At 48.7% G+C, this 13,414-nt stretch overlaps 1 protein-coding gene across 7 annotated transcripts in view; it reads left to right on the forward strand.

Annotated features, from left to right (window-relative positions):
- Nucleotides 1–13,414, forward strand: part of mahj (LisH and WD40 domain-containing protein mahjong) — a 130,448-nt gene that overhangs the window by 26,416 nt on the left and 90,618 nt on the right. For all 7 annotated transcript variants that reach the window (XM_075704306.1, XM_075704302.1, XM_075704305.1 and 4 more), the window contains exons 7-9: nucleotides 5,855–6,073; nucleotides 8,312–8,488; nucleotides 12,642–12,800. In XM_075704306.1, the coding sequence (XP_075560421.1) occupies nucleotides 5,855–6,073; nucleotides 8,312–8,488; nucleotides 12,642–12,800 (555 nt within the window). The remainder of the gene's footprint in view (nucleotides 1–5,854; nucleotides 6,074–8,311; nucleotides 8,489–12,641; nucleotides 12,801–13,414) is intronic.

Here is a 13,414-nt window from a genome sequence, read left to right on the forward strand (position 1 = left end):
TGCGGTTTGTAACAGGCGTAATGCCACTGCTTCCTCCCGCGAGAAGGACAGCGGTGGTGCGGCGTGGCTGTGACGAATGTGTGTGTAATGACGGAGTATGTCTTTGTGATGGAGCAAGGGAACCCCCCACCCTGAACTAGTCGCCTCACAAGGCCGATCCAACCTGGAGAAAAATTTCTCGAGCAACCGCATGTGCGGGTTCGTTACCCGGAAGTGATGTATGACCAGGGTTCCAGAGTAAGTGGATGCGCGGAGGTGTGGTTCGTGCATTTTGCGGGACCTGTTTGAGAATTTGGTGCGCCGCTCTTGGGATGCCATGTCCTGATAGGAACGCTCGGCATGCCTGTTGTGAGTCTGTCAATATATACACTTCCTCAGGAACACGGATGGCATATCGAATCGCAAGAGCAACACCGAGAATTTCTCCGTAAGTGGCATTTGTTCCGCGCATTGCAGAAGAGTCTCTCAGGGATTCGGTGCCATCCAGAACTACCGAGGTGTAGCCCTCTTGAGTGCGCGATGTGTCCGTGTATAAAGTATGCGTTTCCGGGGTGTTTGCAAGCATGCGGCCAAGGTATCGTACACGGGCTTTGCGCCGTCCTTTGTCATGCTTGGGGTGCATATTACGTGGCAATGGATGAATACTTAGTGCTTGGTGCATCGCGAACAACAAGATCGTTGGACTGAGTTCAGACTCAAGGGGTGGGACAGAGTATCCTAGCTGTGTGAGAAGATGGTGGCCAGTAGGAGTGAGTAGGAGGCGCTGGCGATGGCTGGCCCAATGTGCCTCTAGCAGCTCGCCTTGTGTGTTATGTGTCCCTAAGTTAAGGAGATGGTGTGTGGAAGTATAGTTCGGGAGGCCATGGGCCAGCTTCGTCGCTTTGCAAATCATTGCGCCTATGTGAAATTGTTGCACTAGGGTCAACCGTTGAAATGGGAGATGGTATGTAAGCCGGCTGATCACGCATGCCTCCACCAAGCACAGCAGGTCCTCTTCTCCAAGGCCCGAGCCCCTGTTGGAGACCCTCCGGATCATGCTCAGAATTTGCTCAATCTGTTTGGATAGAAGGGAAACAGTGTAGTTTGACCTGCCATCCGCTTGGACGTGTAGGCCGAGGATGCGAGTACGATTAACCTGTGGTATGGGTATGCCCTCCACATGCGCAGTAATAGGGGGAATAGAGGAACGGCTGCAGGGGCGAATGATTATGAGCTCCGACTTTTGCGGAGCACATTTTAAGCCGCATTTTCTCGTGTACTCGGAAACTGTATCGACTCCTTGCTGCAGTTGGTGCTGAATGGCTCAGTTGGAATCCCGTGTCGACCAAATAGTAATGTCGTCCGTATAAATAGCATGGGCGACATCAGGGATCTGGTCGAGTAACCGTGGGAGCCCTGTGAGCGCAATATTGAATAGAGTAGGGGACAGAACTGAGCCCTGGGGTGTCCCACGTCCTACAAGGCGAATTGTACGGGATCGATGCGGTCCCATTCCTATGGTAGCTGTGCGATCTCGAAGAAATGCACTGATATAGTTATACATACGACTTCCACAGTGCGAATGTACAACATTGCGAACGATGAGGTCACGTTCAACATTATTGAATGCCCCCTTTTAGGTCTAAGGTGATCAATGCTCTCGTTTGGGCACACGATGGAGGTCCTATGATTTCCTCCCGCAATTGTAAAAGCACATCTTTGGCAGACAGAGCTTGATATCCGAATTGAGAGTGACAAAAGAAGGATTTTTCTTCGAGGCAGGGCTGCAGATGCCGCAAGAGTACATGCTCCATGAGCTTGCCAATGCAGGATGTTGGGAGATGGGCCGTAAGTTTTCAACCTTTACAGGTTTGCCCGGTTTGGGGATCAGTGTAATGTCGGCGTGTCACCATGCTTGGGGAAGCGCGTCCTTGCGCCAGCAATCATTGAAAATATCGGTGAGATGGTTAATATCTGCATCACTGAGGCTACGAAGGGTGGCGGATCGGATGTGGTCGGCTCCCGGTGCCGTGTCGCAGCGCAGGTCTTGTAGGACCACCCGCACCTCGTCCGATGTGATGTGTGCATCAAGCAATTCTTTCACCTCGCCTACATAAGAATAGTCAGGGTACTGCGGCGGCGGGCCTGTTGGTATGAAATGCTTCCCTAGCTCCCCGAGGAGTGTCGAGACGTAGTCCCTGTACTCGTGCGTTAGGATGTGCAGCTGTCGAAATGTTTTTCCCTTTGTTGGGGTGGGGTCTGTGAGTGAGTGAAGAATCTACCATGTTTTTTGCTGTGCTCAATGTGCCTGAGAGGCGATCGTGAAATCCTCGTCAGTTATTCCTCGTAAGGGTCTCTGCATGCTCCTGGGACTCCCATGCAATTTGATCTATACGTTTCCTAAGTTTGCAGTTGAGGCGTTGTCGTCTCCGTCGCCGTGTCAACCATCTGTGGGCATTCCAAAGATTAAGTAAATGCGGGTCTATGTCTGGTGTCTCGGTTGTAGTACTCAGTGTGCATGTGATGGCCTCTAGATCTTGTGTGAGAGAGTCAAGCCAGTGTCCGTACCCCTTGCCCTCAGGTGGGTCCTGGCGGCATTCCCTGAATGTCGCCCAATCCGTTATACGCACATTTCGCTTGCGCCTGCGCGCACCCCGTAATGACTAGGTGGTCGTCACAATGTAGTGGTCACTACCAGGGTGTTCCTCTAAAGACTCGTGCGCAACGACTGGGCCAGTATTGCGCACAAAGGTAAGGGCAGGGCAAGTGTCATGAGATACGCTGTTGCCTATCCAAGTGGGGTGCTCTGGGTCGGTAAACAGTGTGTATCTCATGTTACAGATAGAATTCCGTAAGCAGGTCCCTTTATCCTGCAATTTAACGTAACCCCATGCAGTATGCGGAGCATTAAAGTCGCAGGCCATCACACAGCGGAGCATTAAAGTCGCAGGCCATCACACAAACCTGTCCAAAACTATCAAATTCTGTTAGTAGGTGCTGAAAGCAGTGCGTGCGCAAACGGGGGGAACTGTATACATTGGGTATAAACAGACTCGCTGTGTTTACTTTGCATAATTATTTCCAATATTTAATGAGGGATGTCAGTGCTAGTCGTATGCATGCAACATGTAACATGTTTCGAAACTATGCTCCCACAAGAGGAGAGACACCCGAGAGCGTGCTGTAGCCGGATAAAGAAGGATTGCAATTCAGTTCCTTCAAGAGGATGACATCGGGAGGGTTCGTGGATGTGGCACTATACTGCTGTAAGGAACCTCAATTTTGGCGGAATCCCCTACAATTCCACTGCCACACCACTGGTTGCTCCATGTTACGCGGCACCATCATTGTCGTGAGGGGAAGCAGGGGGTCGTGCATAGGGATGCGGGCGCCGGGTGCCCACATTTGAAGGTTGCGGCCGAGAGCTTTGGTCGGGCATCCCACTTTCGTTGTAACCGCTAAGCTGAGGAACTTGCATGCATGCGAAAGTGCACTCTATACATGATTTGACTTGCTCCATAATCCCTGTTCGAAGGTCCTCTATTTGGCGTTCTATCCTGTCCAGGGCCGCCTGCATACTAGTGCTCATGTCTGCCACCAGCACGTCCATTTGTTTTTTGCAGTAGCAGCCGGGAAACGCAACCCTTGAGGAAGGCTGCAATTCGCCACAGCAGTGTCAGGAAATAGCTCTGAATGGCTGCCAGTAGTTATTCAAAGTCTAGGCACTAGTACTAGGATGAGGGACGGTGCGTGTGTATAATTAAGGGAAACGTACAGTGTTCCTTGACAGTGACCCCATTCAACTCATAATATGTTTTACCACAATATTTTGTGCACGTTTCACGGCATACCGCAGCTGCATCGCGTTGAAGCTAACAAAAGAGAACTGGCGATTATGCAATGCGTATAAGGCCCTTGCTGGGCCCAAAATAAACACTGTATTTACTCGCATAATGATCGCACTCGCGTAATGATCGCACCCCTGAATTTTATCGTCAAAATTAATTTTTTTTATTTCCCCGTGTAATGATTGCAAGCCGAACTTGCCGCAGCGATATGTCGCGTGCCGAGTCTAGCTAATAATGATCGCGCTTACCATCTGTCGAATGCTACGCAAACGACTCAAGACAAACCAAGCGGTCTGCACGCACCAAACATTCTTAAGTAGATGCCTCATCTCATTAGTTTCATCACTTTCCGCACTTCCATGACAAAAAGAGGTACAACCAAACTTGCCTTTATTATGTGTCGGCTTTATAATGGTTGTGGTCAACAACAACAAAAAAGGCGCCTTTCGATTCTTCTCATCTGCACTCATGGGCATACAACAAATTGGAGCGGCAATGATAGTAGCCACGTTTACACTGATACGTCAAAAGTGTACCTTATTCATACGCCAACGTTTGTAACACAGCTAAGATATTCACCCACCCTTAGCGCAGACGTGCGGTATTAGGATAATAGTGAAGACAGATGCCGCAGTTTCCGCAGCATGCCCGCCATGTGTTTCTATGTCACTGGCAGCTAAGTGCGCCCATCTGTTTCTGCCCCCTCAAAGTGGACATGGCTACATTATTGGCGCAAACTTGCCGATATTAACGATATTATTCATTACGGATATGGAAGAAACTGTTTCGATGCACGTAATGTACTCGCGAGAAGAAAAAAAAAATCGCGTTCGGCGCATTCAGCTTGCTCCGCCGGCCGCCATTCTTGTTTTGGTGTCCCGCACCCGCATCCCGGAGCAAATGCGGGACGAAAAAAAAAATTTTTTTTCGTGGGAAATTTAACCCCCGTAATGATCGCATCCCTGAATTTGCGTCAGTGTTTTCTGACCGAAAAGTGCGATCATTATGCGAGTAAATACGGTATATCCTTGCGCTCGGTAGACCTGGCCCAATGTGCGTGTTTCCAGGTAGGTTTTAACAGATGCACACTTCTTTGGGGGCTTCGCCAACTGCTCTGTGCATTTTGTCTACTGATATGCTCATGCTGCACATGGCTTGCGCAAGTTCCATCGCTTATTGCAAAGCGACCAAACTTTGAAAAAATGCTTGTGCAACTTCAGTCACCTATTGCAAAGTTTGGTCGCTTGTTGCAATGTACCGGCTGGTTGCACCACTAAATTTATGGGACCACTATGTTCAAATGTAATGTAACAGGCAAGAAGATTGCGGAATGGCGATGAATCAAAGAGAACATGATACATGATAGTGTATGAGATTTAGGGCGGGACCACGAATACATGATGTAGCAGCTGGGAAAATGCAGTAGTGAGGAGCATATCAATGAGGTTCCACCAAAGTCATTTACAAGAATGGGGCGTTGCTCACGTCTTAAGAGAAAATAAAGAATTTGTAGCACAGTCGCTGCCTTTTCAAGGGGAACAGGGAACCAGTCCTGCAATCCCAACTCCCTGCCATGTTCCGGTATTCGTAGGTCAAACAGCGGCCTTTCAGATTCCTTCTGAATTCACTCCTCAGGGCTCATTTCTCTTTGTGGCTTAGGAGTCTTCTGCAAGCCATATCATGGACCTCGTTCTGAGGTAGTTGTGACACCTGCTGTGGTGGCTATGGCGTTGCGCTGTTAAGCCTGAGGGTGCAGTATCAAATTCTGGCTGCCGGCGCTGCATTTCAGTGGGGGTGAAATGCAAAAACGCCCATGTACCATGCCTCGTGAACAAATCATGGTTTTGCCACACAAAACTATAAAATTTAAATAAAGGATAAAAGGGGTAGTTTAGGCCTGGAGCTGAATTTCGTAACCGTTCTTTTTTGCGGTCGTCGTTGGCGTCCATGCTTCCTCTCTGCTTGTACGCCGGCACCTTGGCTCTGCGATTAAAGTTTACTCTGTGCGACCCTTCTCGTATTGGCAGGTGACCCCCGAGGAAGTCGTGTGCCGCCCACCGGAGCGGCCCTTCTGCCACCTCAATGGCGCAGCCACAGATGGCCCGCTGTCCACGCCACAGCAGGCGACGGCGTTGCAGCAGCAGCAGGGGCCGCCACACAAGAGCCCGTCGGAGACGCCCCTGATCAGCGAGTGTTCCAACAGCAGCTGGGCCGAGCTGGAGCCTCTCATGATCGGCTCGCAACAGGCAAGTACCAGTGGCCAGCTTGGTTGCGTATGTTGTCAATTGGGCGGTCGTGCCTGTAGTGGTGCCTAAAATGTGCGATCATGTAGTGTTTCCGACTCCACAAGCACTTCTGCCCCGTGCAGTCTGCAAAAGCATGGCTTTCGAGACCTGTTCTTGTTACTCAAAATGAACCATTGATAGAGTGCGCGATTGGGCATGAATTGACTATAATATTTGCATACAGCGGTAACACAATGGGCCAAGGTTAGCCCATTGTACTTGTCGTAAATGTGCAGTGCCTGATTCAGTTCCTAACAATAATTCGGACTCAGTGGGGGCTGCTGAAAAGTCCAAATAATCGGAAGTCTAAAATATTCGATTTGCCAGAGGATGAGTGACTATTTCGCAAGTGGACCAAGCAAGTTTGCAAGTTTGCCATATTCTTGGTTGATCACTTCTGGGGATACCTCCACTTTTGTGAGGTTTTGCATGACTGGTGCCAGACTGTGAGCAATGGCATTCTTGGCACAATGGCACAACGTCAAGGAGGCTGTGTTGTCACTGTGCCACGAATGCCATCGCCCATTAATGTATTCGGTGCCAGTAATGCAAAAGTAAAAGCATGTTCGAAAGTCATTTTCCGAGAATATGATTGCAATTTATCAACCTGTTGCTGTGTGCCACTCAGTCACTCGGTACCAGTCGGTCGTCATCTCGATCGTGGTCAAGCTATCACTACGAATAGACGAAAATAGAGTCAATGCATGCAGTATATGTTCTTCCCCTGTCGACATAACAGGATTTCTTTGCGGCATTCATTATCCGGCACTCACCTCAATCACCACACTCCTTAATGCAGATGTCGTGGAGGGAGTTTGCCTCACTTAAAGCTGCTCGAAGTCACCTGGGCCTGTGTGACTTTTAACATGCAAGTGAAAAAAAAGAAAGATGAAGAGAAAACACTGGATGTGCCATAACTCGCTCTGCATTCGAAGCATGGTTGGCAACTACTGCATCGGCTAGACTTCGCTAATTCCAGCTTTCAGGGGGCACTGATGATGACCATATCGGCGAAATAGCAAAACCAAACTACAGTAAGCCCTCATGGCCGCTTTACTCAATTTATCGCTTTATTGAAGATTTGTCCCAGTCCTGACCTACGTGCATGTATTTAAAAGGGACTACTCGAAGCATTGGATAAGTTTGCTCCACTTAGAACAAACTAGCACGAGCCGTGTGCGCACTTAGGGCAGCACTCGGTGCGTTTCACGCTGAGCAAAGCTTTTCGTGTCAGGCAAGCGAGTGACCCTTTCCGTCGCCAGCTGTGCCATCGTGCTGCCTTTGCACCCTTTTCCTTCGTGCTGTGTCTGCATGTTGTCGGCGGCGAGTGAGCACGCACTCACGGTGCTGCTCAGCACCTTTAGCAGTGCGTGAGCGAGCAAGGGCCTCTCTGCTGTGCACCCTTTTCCTCCATGCCGCACTCACGCATCATCAGCGGCCATGGTGCCGTGGAAGTAATGCGCAAAGTGCACGACGGAACGGGCAGACGTTGACTCTGCGCCTCCTTTCGTGTGCTCGGCACGTCCAGTGACCCAAACCCGGACCCACGAATTCTGTGCTCGTGTGCGCACGTCCATCGGCTGGTGCAGGATTTGCGAACGTGCGGTCTGTTTATTGCTTCTGTTCGTGTGCTTGGCAAGTGCTTTCGAAGTCTTCGGTTGGAAATGGCACGTCCAGTCCCCGCGCGAAAGTTGCTTAGCTCGGAGCAAACATTTCTTTTGATACGCGAGGTGGAAAAGGGTGACCTATGGAAGTGTGAAATTGCAAAGCAATTTGCTGTACTACAACTTTCTCAACTGTGCTGAAGAACAAGGAAGCCCTAATGGATGGCTTTGAAAAGAGCTGCTTGTCCAATGGAAAGCGCAGCCGCGATTTCAGGTACCTAATCTGGAAAGTGCGCTTCTTCAATGGCCGAAAAATGCGAGAATTGCGAACCTCCCCGTGATTGGGCCTACACGGACGGCGAAAGCTGAAGCTCTAGCCCTCCAATTGGGCAAGCAAGATGTTACCTACATATGCACGGTACATGGCGTCTTACGCAACGCGACACATTTCAGAGGTGGCCATTGGAAAGGTGCTTTGGAAAGTGGCCGACTGTTGGAATCTAGCGCATATTTAAAACTCGTTGGTACGCTGACTGTATGTTGTATCTGACGAGGAAATTGAAGTGTTTGTCTCCTGCTTTAATTGTGCACACAGGTGTTTCCCCTGACAGTGGAGATGCAGCAGAGGCTGATCCTACAGTACCTGACCCCATTGGGTGAGTACCAGGAACTGCTGGGGGCCGTGCTGGAGGCCAAGACACTGCACCTGCTGCTGCACTATGCCAACCTCAAGGAGAACCGCGACGTCCGGCTGGCCTTCGAGGCGCTCAAGGTGGGCTGTACTCTAGTGCACATCAGGGTTGGTTGTGCGTGTCCTTCCTGTGTCTAAACCATTTACTTGAAATAATCGAATAAAAGAAATAGGTTGCTGTTCCCGTCTTCGTTACTGTTCTCGGCATATGTAGTTACTCCACTCATTAAGTAGTATTTTAAGTTATTAACATCTGGAAAAACAAATCGGCATATTGTCTCTTGAGTAGCCCTCTGGTAGAAAGGAAATGCTTTCTTCAAAATCAAGAGTATTGAAACAAATGCTGTGTCTTCGAGTACAGTAGAGCCTTGTTGATGCGATCCTGTTACATATGGTTTCCCGGCACCAACGTTCGTGACTCAGAACACAGGGAATTACCCAGTACAGTTACACTTCTTGTCAAAGGTTCATGCATTCCCGGAAAATGCCATCTTTTGGCACCAATGCGAAGTGCATTGCCAAATTGCGATTGTGTCTTACGTTTTCCCACCACTAGATCCAGTGCAGTCGCTGACCGATCTTCCAGACATCGCGGGGACCGAAAAATAGTACGAAAAATCACAGTACGAAAAACACATTAGCCAAAAAAAAAAAATAAGAATACTAGGCTTAGAGCGGCTTAAGAAAGATCGCTAATAGTGCCTTGTCTACGCTTGGAAGTGATCAGATGCTTGCGTTTGCACAAGAGTGACATGGTCTCCATATTGTGGGGTCTCTCACCCGTGCTCTTGGGACAAAGGAACGACAACACAGTAGTGCAAACAATCACAAGGGCATTTATTGCACCTTTCATAAATCAATGCCTGCTAGCCGAGTTGCTATCCACAAAACATGCCGATGGGCACGCGACAAATCTAGAAGTCCGACTCACCGCGACCGGAAAGCGAGCGAATATGTTCGCCCCATGCTGGATCCCAACGCCTGGTCATTCACGTGTACGGTCACGCGGATGGTGGCGCGAGTCGAGGCGGCCACGCGAGGCGGTCTCGCAGAAGCAGGGGTCGGCGCACGCGCAGGTCGGCACGTCCGTCCCGCTTGCTCCGCGGGGTTACTCCCGGCGCCCGAGTAACCCCGCAGCGGCGCGACACTCGCGCTATCTCTCGCACCGCGCTTGTACCACTCCGACCGCCGCGGCCCACGCGGCGACGTCGCACGGAGACGGGGGCTATGCGGGAAAACAAGATATCAGGGGACGCGCGAGAGTCGCGCATCCCCACAATATACAGTCGACAAGAACGTCACTGTGTTGGTGATCTCCGCCAATGGAGTTCGCCACGGAGATAGAGAAACAAGCCACGTTTCTTTGCACCACTTGGCTCTTGCAAAGACATGGGAGATGGCGCCGATCACGTAAATACGAAATTGCACACACACACAGATGCAATGTCTCTGGGAATCACCAGCTCAGTGGACGCACCACGTGCAAAACAGCAACAAAAACTTTAGAAAAAGAAAAAAAATACAGATCTCGCATTAGGTGATTGGGATCGGAGTGCTGACCGTTAAAAAAAAAAAAAAAAAAAAAAATGTGAGCCATTCCACTCTAAAAGGTGGTTGATCAGCGAAGCTGTTTAGTACATGACACGGAGGTGACACGTAATTTGGAACAAAGGTACGAACTCATTTATTGTTTTGAGCAATAGTCATTATTTCACTCGTAACTGCAATCGCATTCTTTGATAATGTCAAATCGATGCACATATGCCACTGGGTGATCGGTTGGGCCAACTCGGTGTGGCACCACAAGGGATAAGTCTGCAACACGGAACACGTGAACCGCTCCCTTTTCGGTACCGACAGATCCACATTGAAAGCACCGACGACAACAGGGGTAATGTCAGCGCAGCTAATTCACGCAAAGTGAGTAGAGTAGCCATGGACCTTACGGGACTATGAGTCACTGCATTTTTTGCTATGAGCCATTACTCGCAGGGGTATAAGCCGTTGATGATGACATTTTTCGACATGCTGTTCTGTATGTTGTATGCGTGATTAGAAAGAACTTCAAAACTGTTTGCTTCACTTTGCTCAGTGGTTGTAGCCTCTGCATTGCGGAGCTATGAGCCGCTGCATTTTTTGCTTGCTTATAGGAGTATGAATGCCTACGGCGGTATGAGCCACTAATGATGATAGGTTTTGTTCATGGAGAACAAGAATGCATGGAACCCTAGCCATATATATAGCTTCGCTGTAAACACAAAAAATACCATCCTCTGGGGGATTTTGTCAGCCAAGGAAGAGTGGACATGGCCTCCGAGACCGGAAGATGGCAGGCGCTCTTTATAATGTGCGCCTCCTAATCTTGGTGGCAATAGAGCGGACCACTGGAAGCCAAGCCAACGGAAAATCCAGTATGGCAGCCTCCAAGATCAGGTAGCGTGGCTCAGAACGAGCAATTTAGTGCGGGAAATCGAACTTTGGGGCCTAAATTCGTCCGCAAAAATTGGTTGCACAAGTTCGTTAGCTCTACGGGAACCGTGACAGTGCATTCCATATGGAGTCCAGAGCTTCCATCAAGTTGGAATTTTTTTACTTCCTGTTGACTACTATAAGCGAGGAAATGCGCAAGGGGCACATGATCGAGAACAGCTGCCCACCGCAGCAGCTTCCCCGCTATACTTGCCCACCCATCTCGCGCGAAAACACTGGGGTGCACTGTTTCCTGTGCACGCCGATGGAGTCAAGATGGTCGGTGCTTTGATGCGCATTGTGTTCCCGTCCACATTGTGTTGGCAGTCACGTAATCTCCTGTTTCGGAGACACGGTGCAAAGCATTTGCTTGCGTTGTGATGGCAAGTGTGTGTGGTCATCAGGTGAGACCTGTTTAAGCTCACCTAAGCGTGCGTGACGCCAATAAATCTACAAACCTTATACTTTGTGTAGTTGTTAGTACGTCGCTATCGCCATCAATGTTCCACCTTTCTGGGAAAACTGAATCTTTGTTTTCTAGGGAGGAATATCCGTATCTTCTTATCTTTTCTTGTATTTGAGCCGCCATCTGAGGATGGCTGTGCGAACTAAGCGCAGTCGGCCATGTTGTCCAAGATTTGTGCCGCCGCTCGACGCAACACACACAAGTCTCAAGACTCTGTCAGCCCCGCTGTTGCATCGCTCTCAGCGCCATGCGCACGGCTTGTGCTAGCACGCACATTCGCGATATTATGGCACAACTTATAAGCTATTTGCTTATAAGTTGTTATTAACTATTATTATTAACTTATTATTTAACTATTTGCTTATAAGTGTTTTCTGACAAGATACGATCTGCCAGAAATATCCCAAGAATTCGTGAAATTATTTTGACTTGAAATACTCTGACTTGAAACCTTGAATTAGCTAAATTTGCAACTTAACGAAGCTTGTAACTGCAAGTACAGTTTCGTTATATCAAGGTTTGAAAGTATTAGTGTGCAAGTTGTTGTTCTTTTCCTTTCTGGAGTCCCCCAACTGCGTGCTCACCTGATAATCATGACCACCTTATAATCAAATAACCATAGTTCTTGTTCATCTCTGCTGCTGTCGCAGACCACTGCTTATCAGTTATTATGGGATTTTGAGATCCTGATTGCCAGTCAGCAGTGTCTGATTTGTGCTATGGGCACATTAAAGTTAATGTAACCAGTTGAATGCAGCAACGAAAGTAGCAAACTGAAAACATCTTGATTTTATTGAATGTTTATTTTTTTTTTATGTGGACGAACTCGGCTTCTCTCACAAAGTTATGTAGCAGCACCATATAGACATATCCAGCTTGTTCGCAGTAGGTACAGGTCCAAGCGGGTACCAGCAGAAAATACCTGGCCAAGACAAGTTGGCAGATCACATTTCTGAAATAGCAAGTAAGTCTCCTCTGTTTAGAGCAAAGGTTTTCGTTCCTGTCAAAAGACTAGGCTTGTGCGATTATTCAGTATATTTTGAACATTCAGTCGAATACTGCGCTAGTTGATATTTGCGTCTATTCACATTGCAGTATGCAGAATGTTTTGAAGTGTTTGGAACGAGTTGATATAAATTTGGAACCATGTAAGTCGATAGTTTCGGTCTTGGTGGCCAAGTTGCATCGCCACGGCTCGTAGCCGAGGCAAGCCAGAAACGAAACGAGGCAGGCTGCGTCGCGGGGACCAGGGTGTCACATCATTGAGGCTTTTCTGTGTTCTCGCCATTCCTCGTGCAGTACCTGGCTGCCTTGCTGTGCCACAAGAAATTTGCCCTGGAGTTCATCGCCGTGGGAGGCCTGCAGCGTCTGCTGGAGGTGCATCGGCCGTCGGTGGCCGCGACAGGTGTTTCTATCTGCCTGTACTACCTGGCCTACTCCGAGGATGCCATGGAAAGGGTGAGCACTGTACCTTGTAGAGCCAACTCCATGCGGTGCAATGTGGGTTGCACGTCAAGTTGTCCAACCAGAAGACAGAACCAGGAGCAGTATATACCAGGCAGAGAGCTGCATCTTTCTCCCTTAAAATTGCACCCCCCCCTTAAAATTGCACCCCCCCCCCAAAAAAAAAATAAGATCTTGCATCTACTGCTGCTCTGTTCTTGCTCAGATATTTTACAAAGATCACATTTTGTTATCCGGATTGCTCAATTCTCCGCAAATCTTCATGAATAAGTCCTTATGATAAGATTTATCATTACAATCCTGCTAAAACACAATCTTTTCCCACCCCCCTAGCTACATGCTAGGTATCCCTCAATGACCACCGTTACAAGGTATGCTTACAAACCTGCCACTATAATTTGTACCATGACTCTATTGTGCCAAGAACCAGCACCGATTGGCACCACCTTCCCGCCTCCATTTCCACAATCACTGACTGAAAAAATTCGACATTGACTTGCAAGATGTCTTGCAATAAATCGTTTTTGTTCGTTTACTGAACATTTCTCTAATACAGTCCATGCCCATTACACCGGATCTGCATACAACACACTTTCGGATATAACGCA

Source organism: Dermacentor variabilis, chromosome 9 (assembly GCF_050947875.1).
Source record: "Dermacentor variabilis isolate Ectoservices chromosome 9, ASM5094787v1, whole genome shotgun sequence".
NCBI lineage: Eukaryota > Metazoa > Arthropoda > Arachnida > Ixodida > Ixodidae > Dermacentor > Dermacentor variabilis.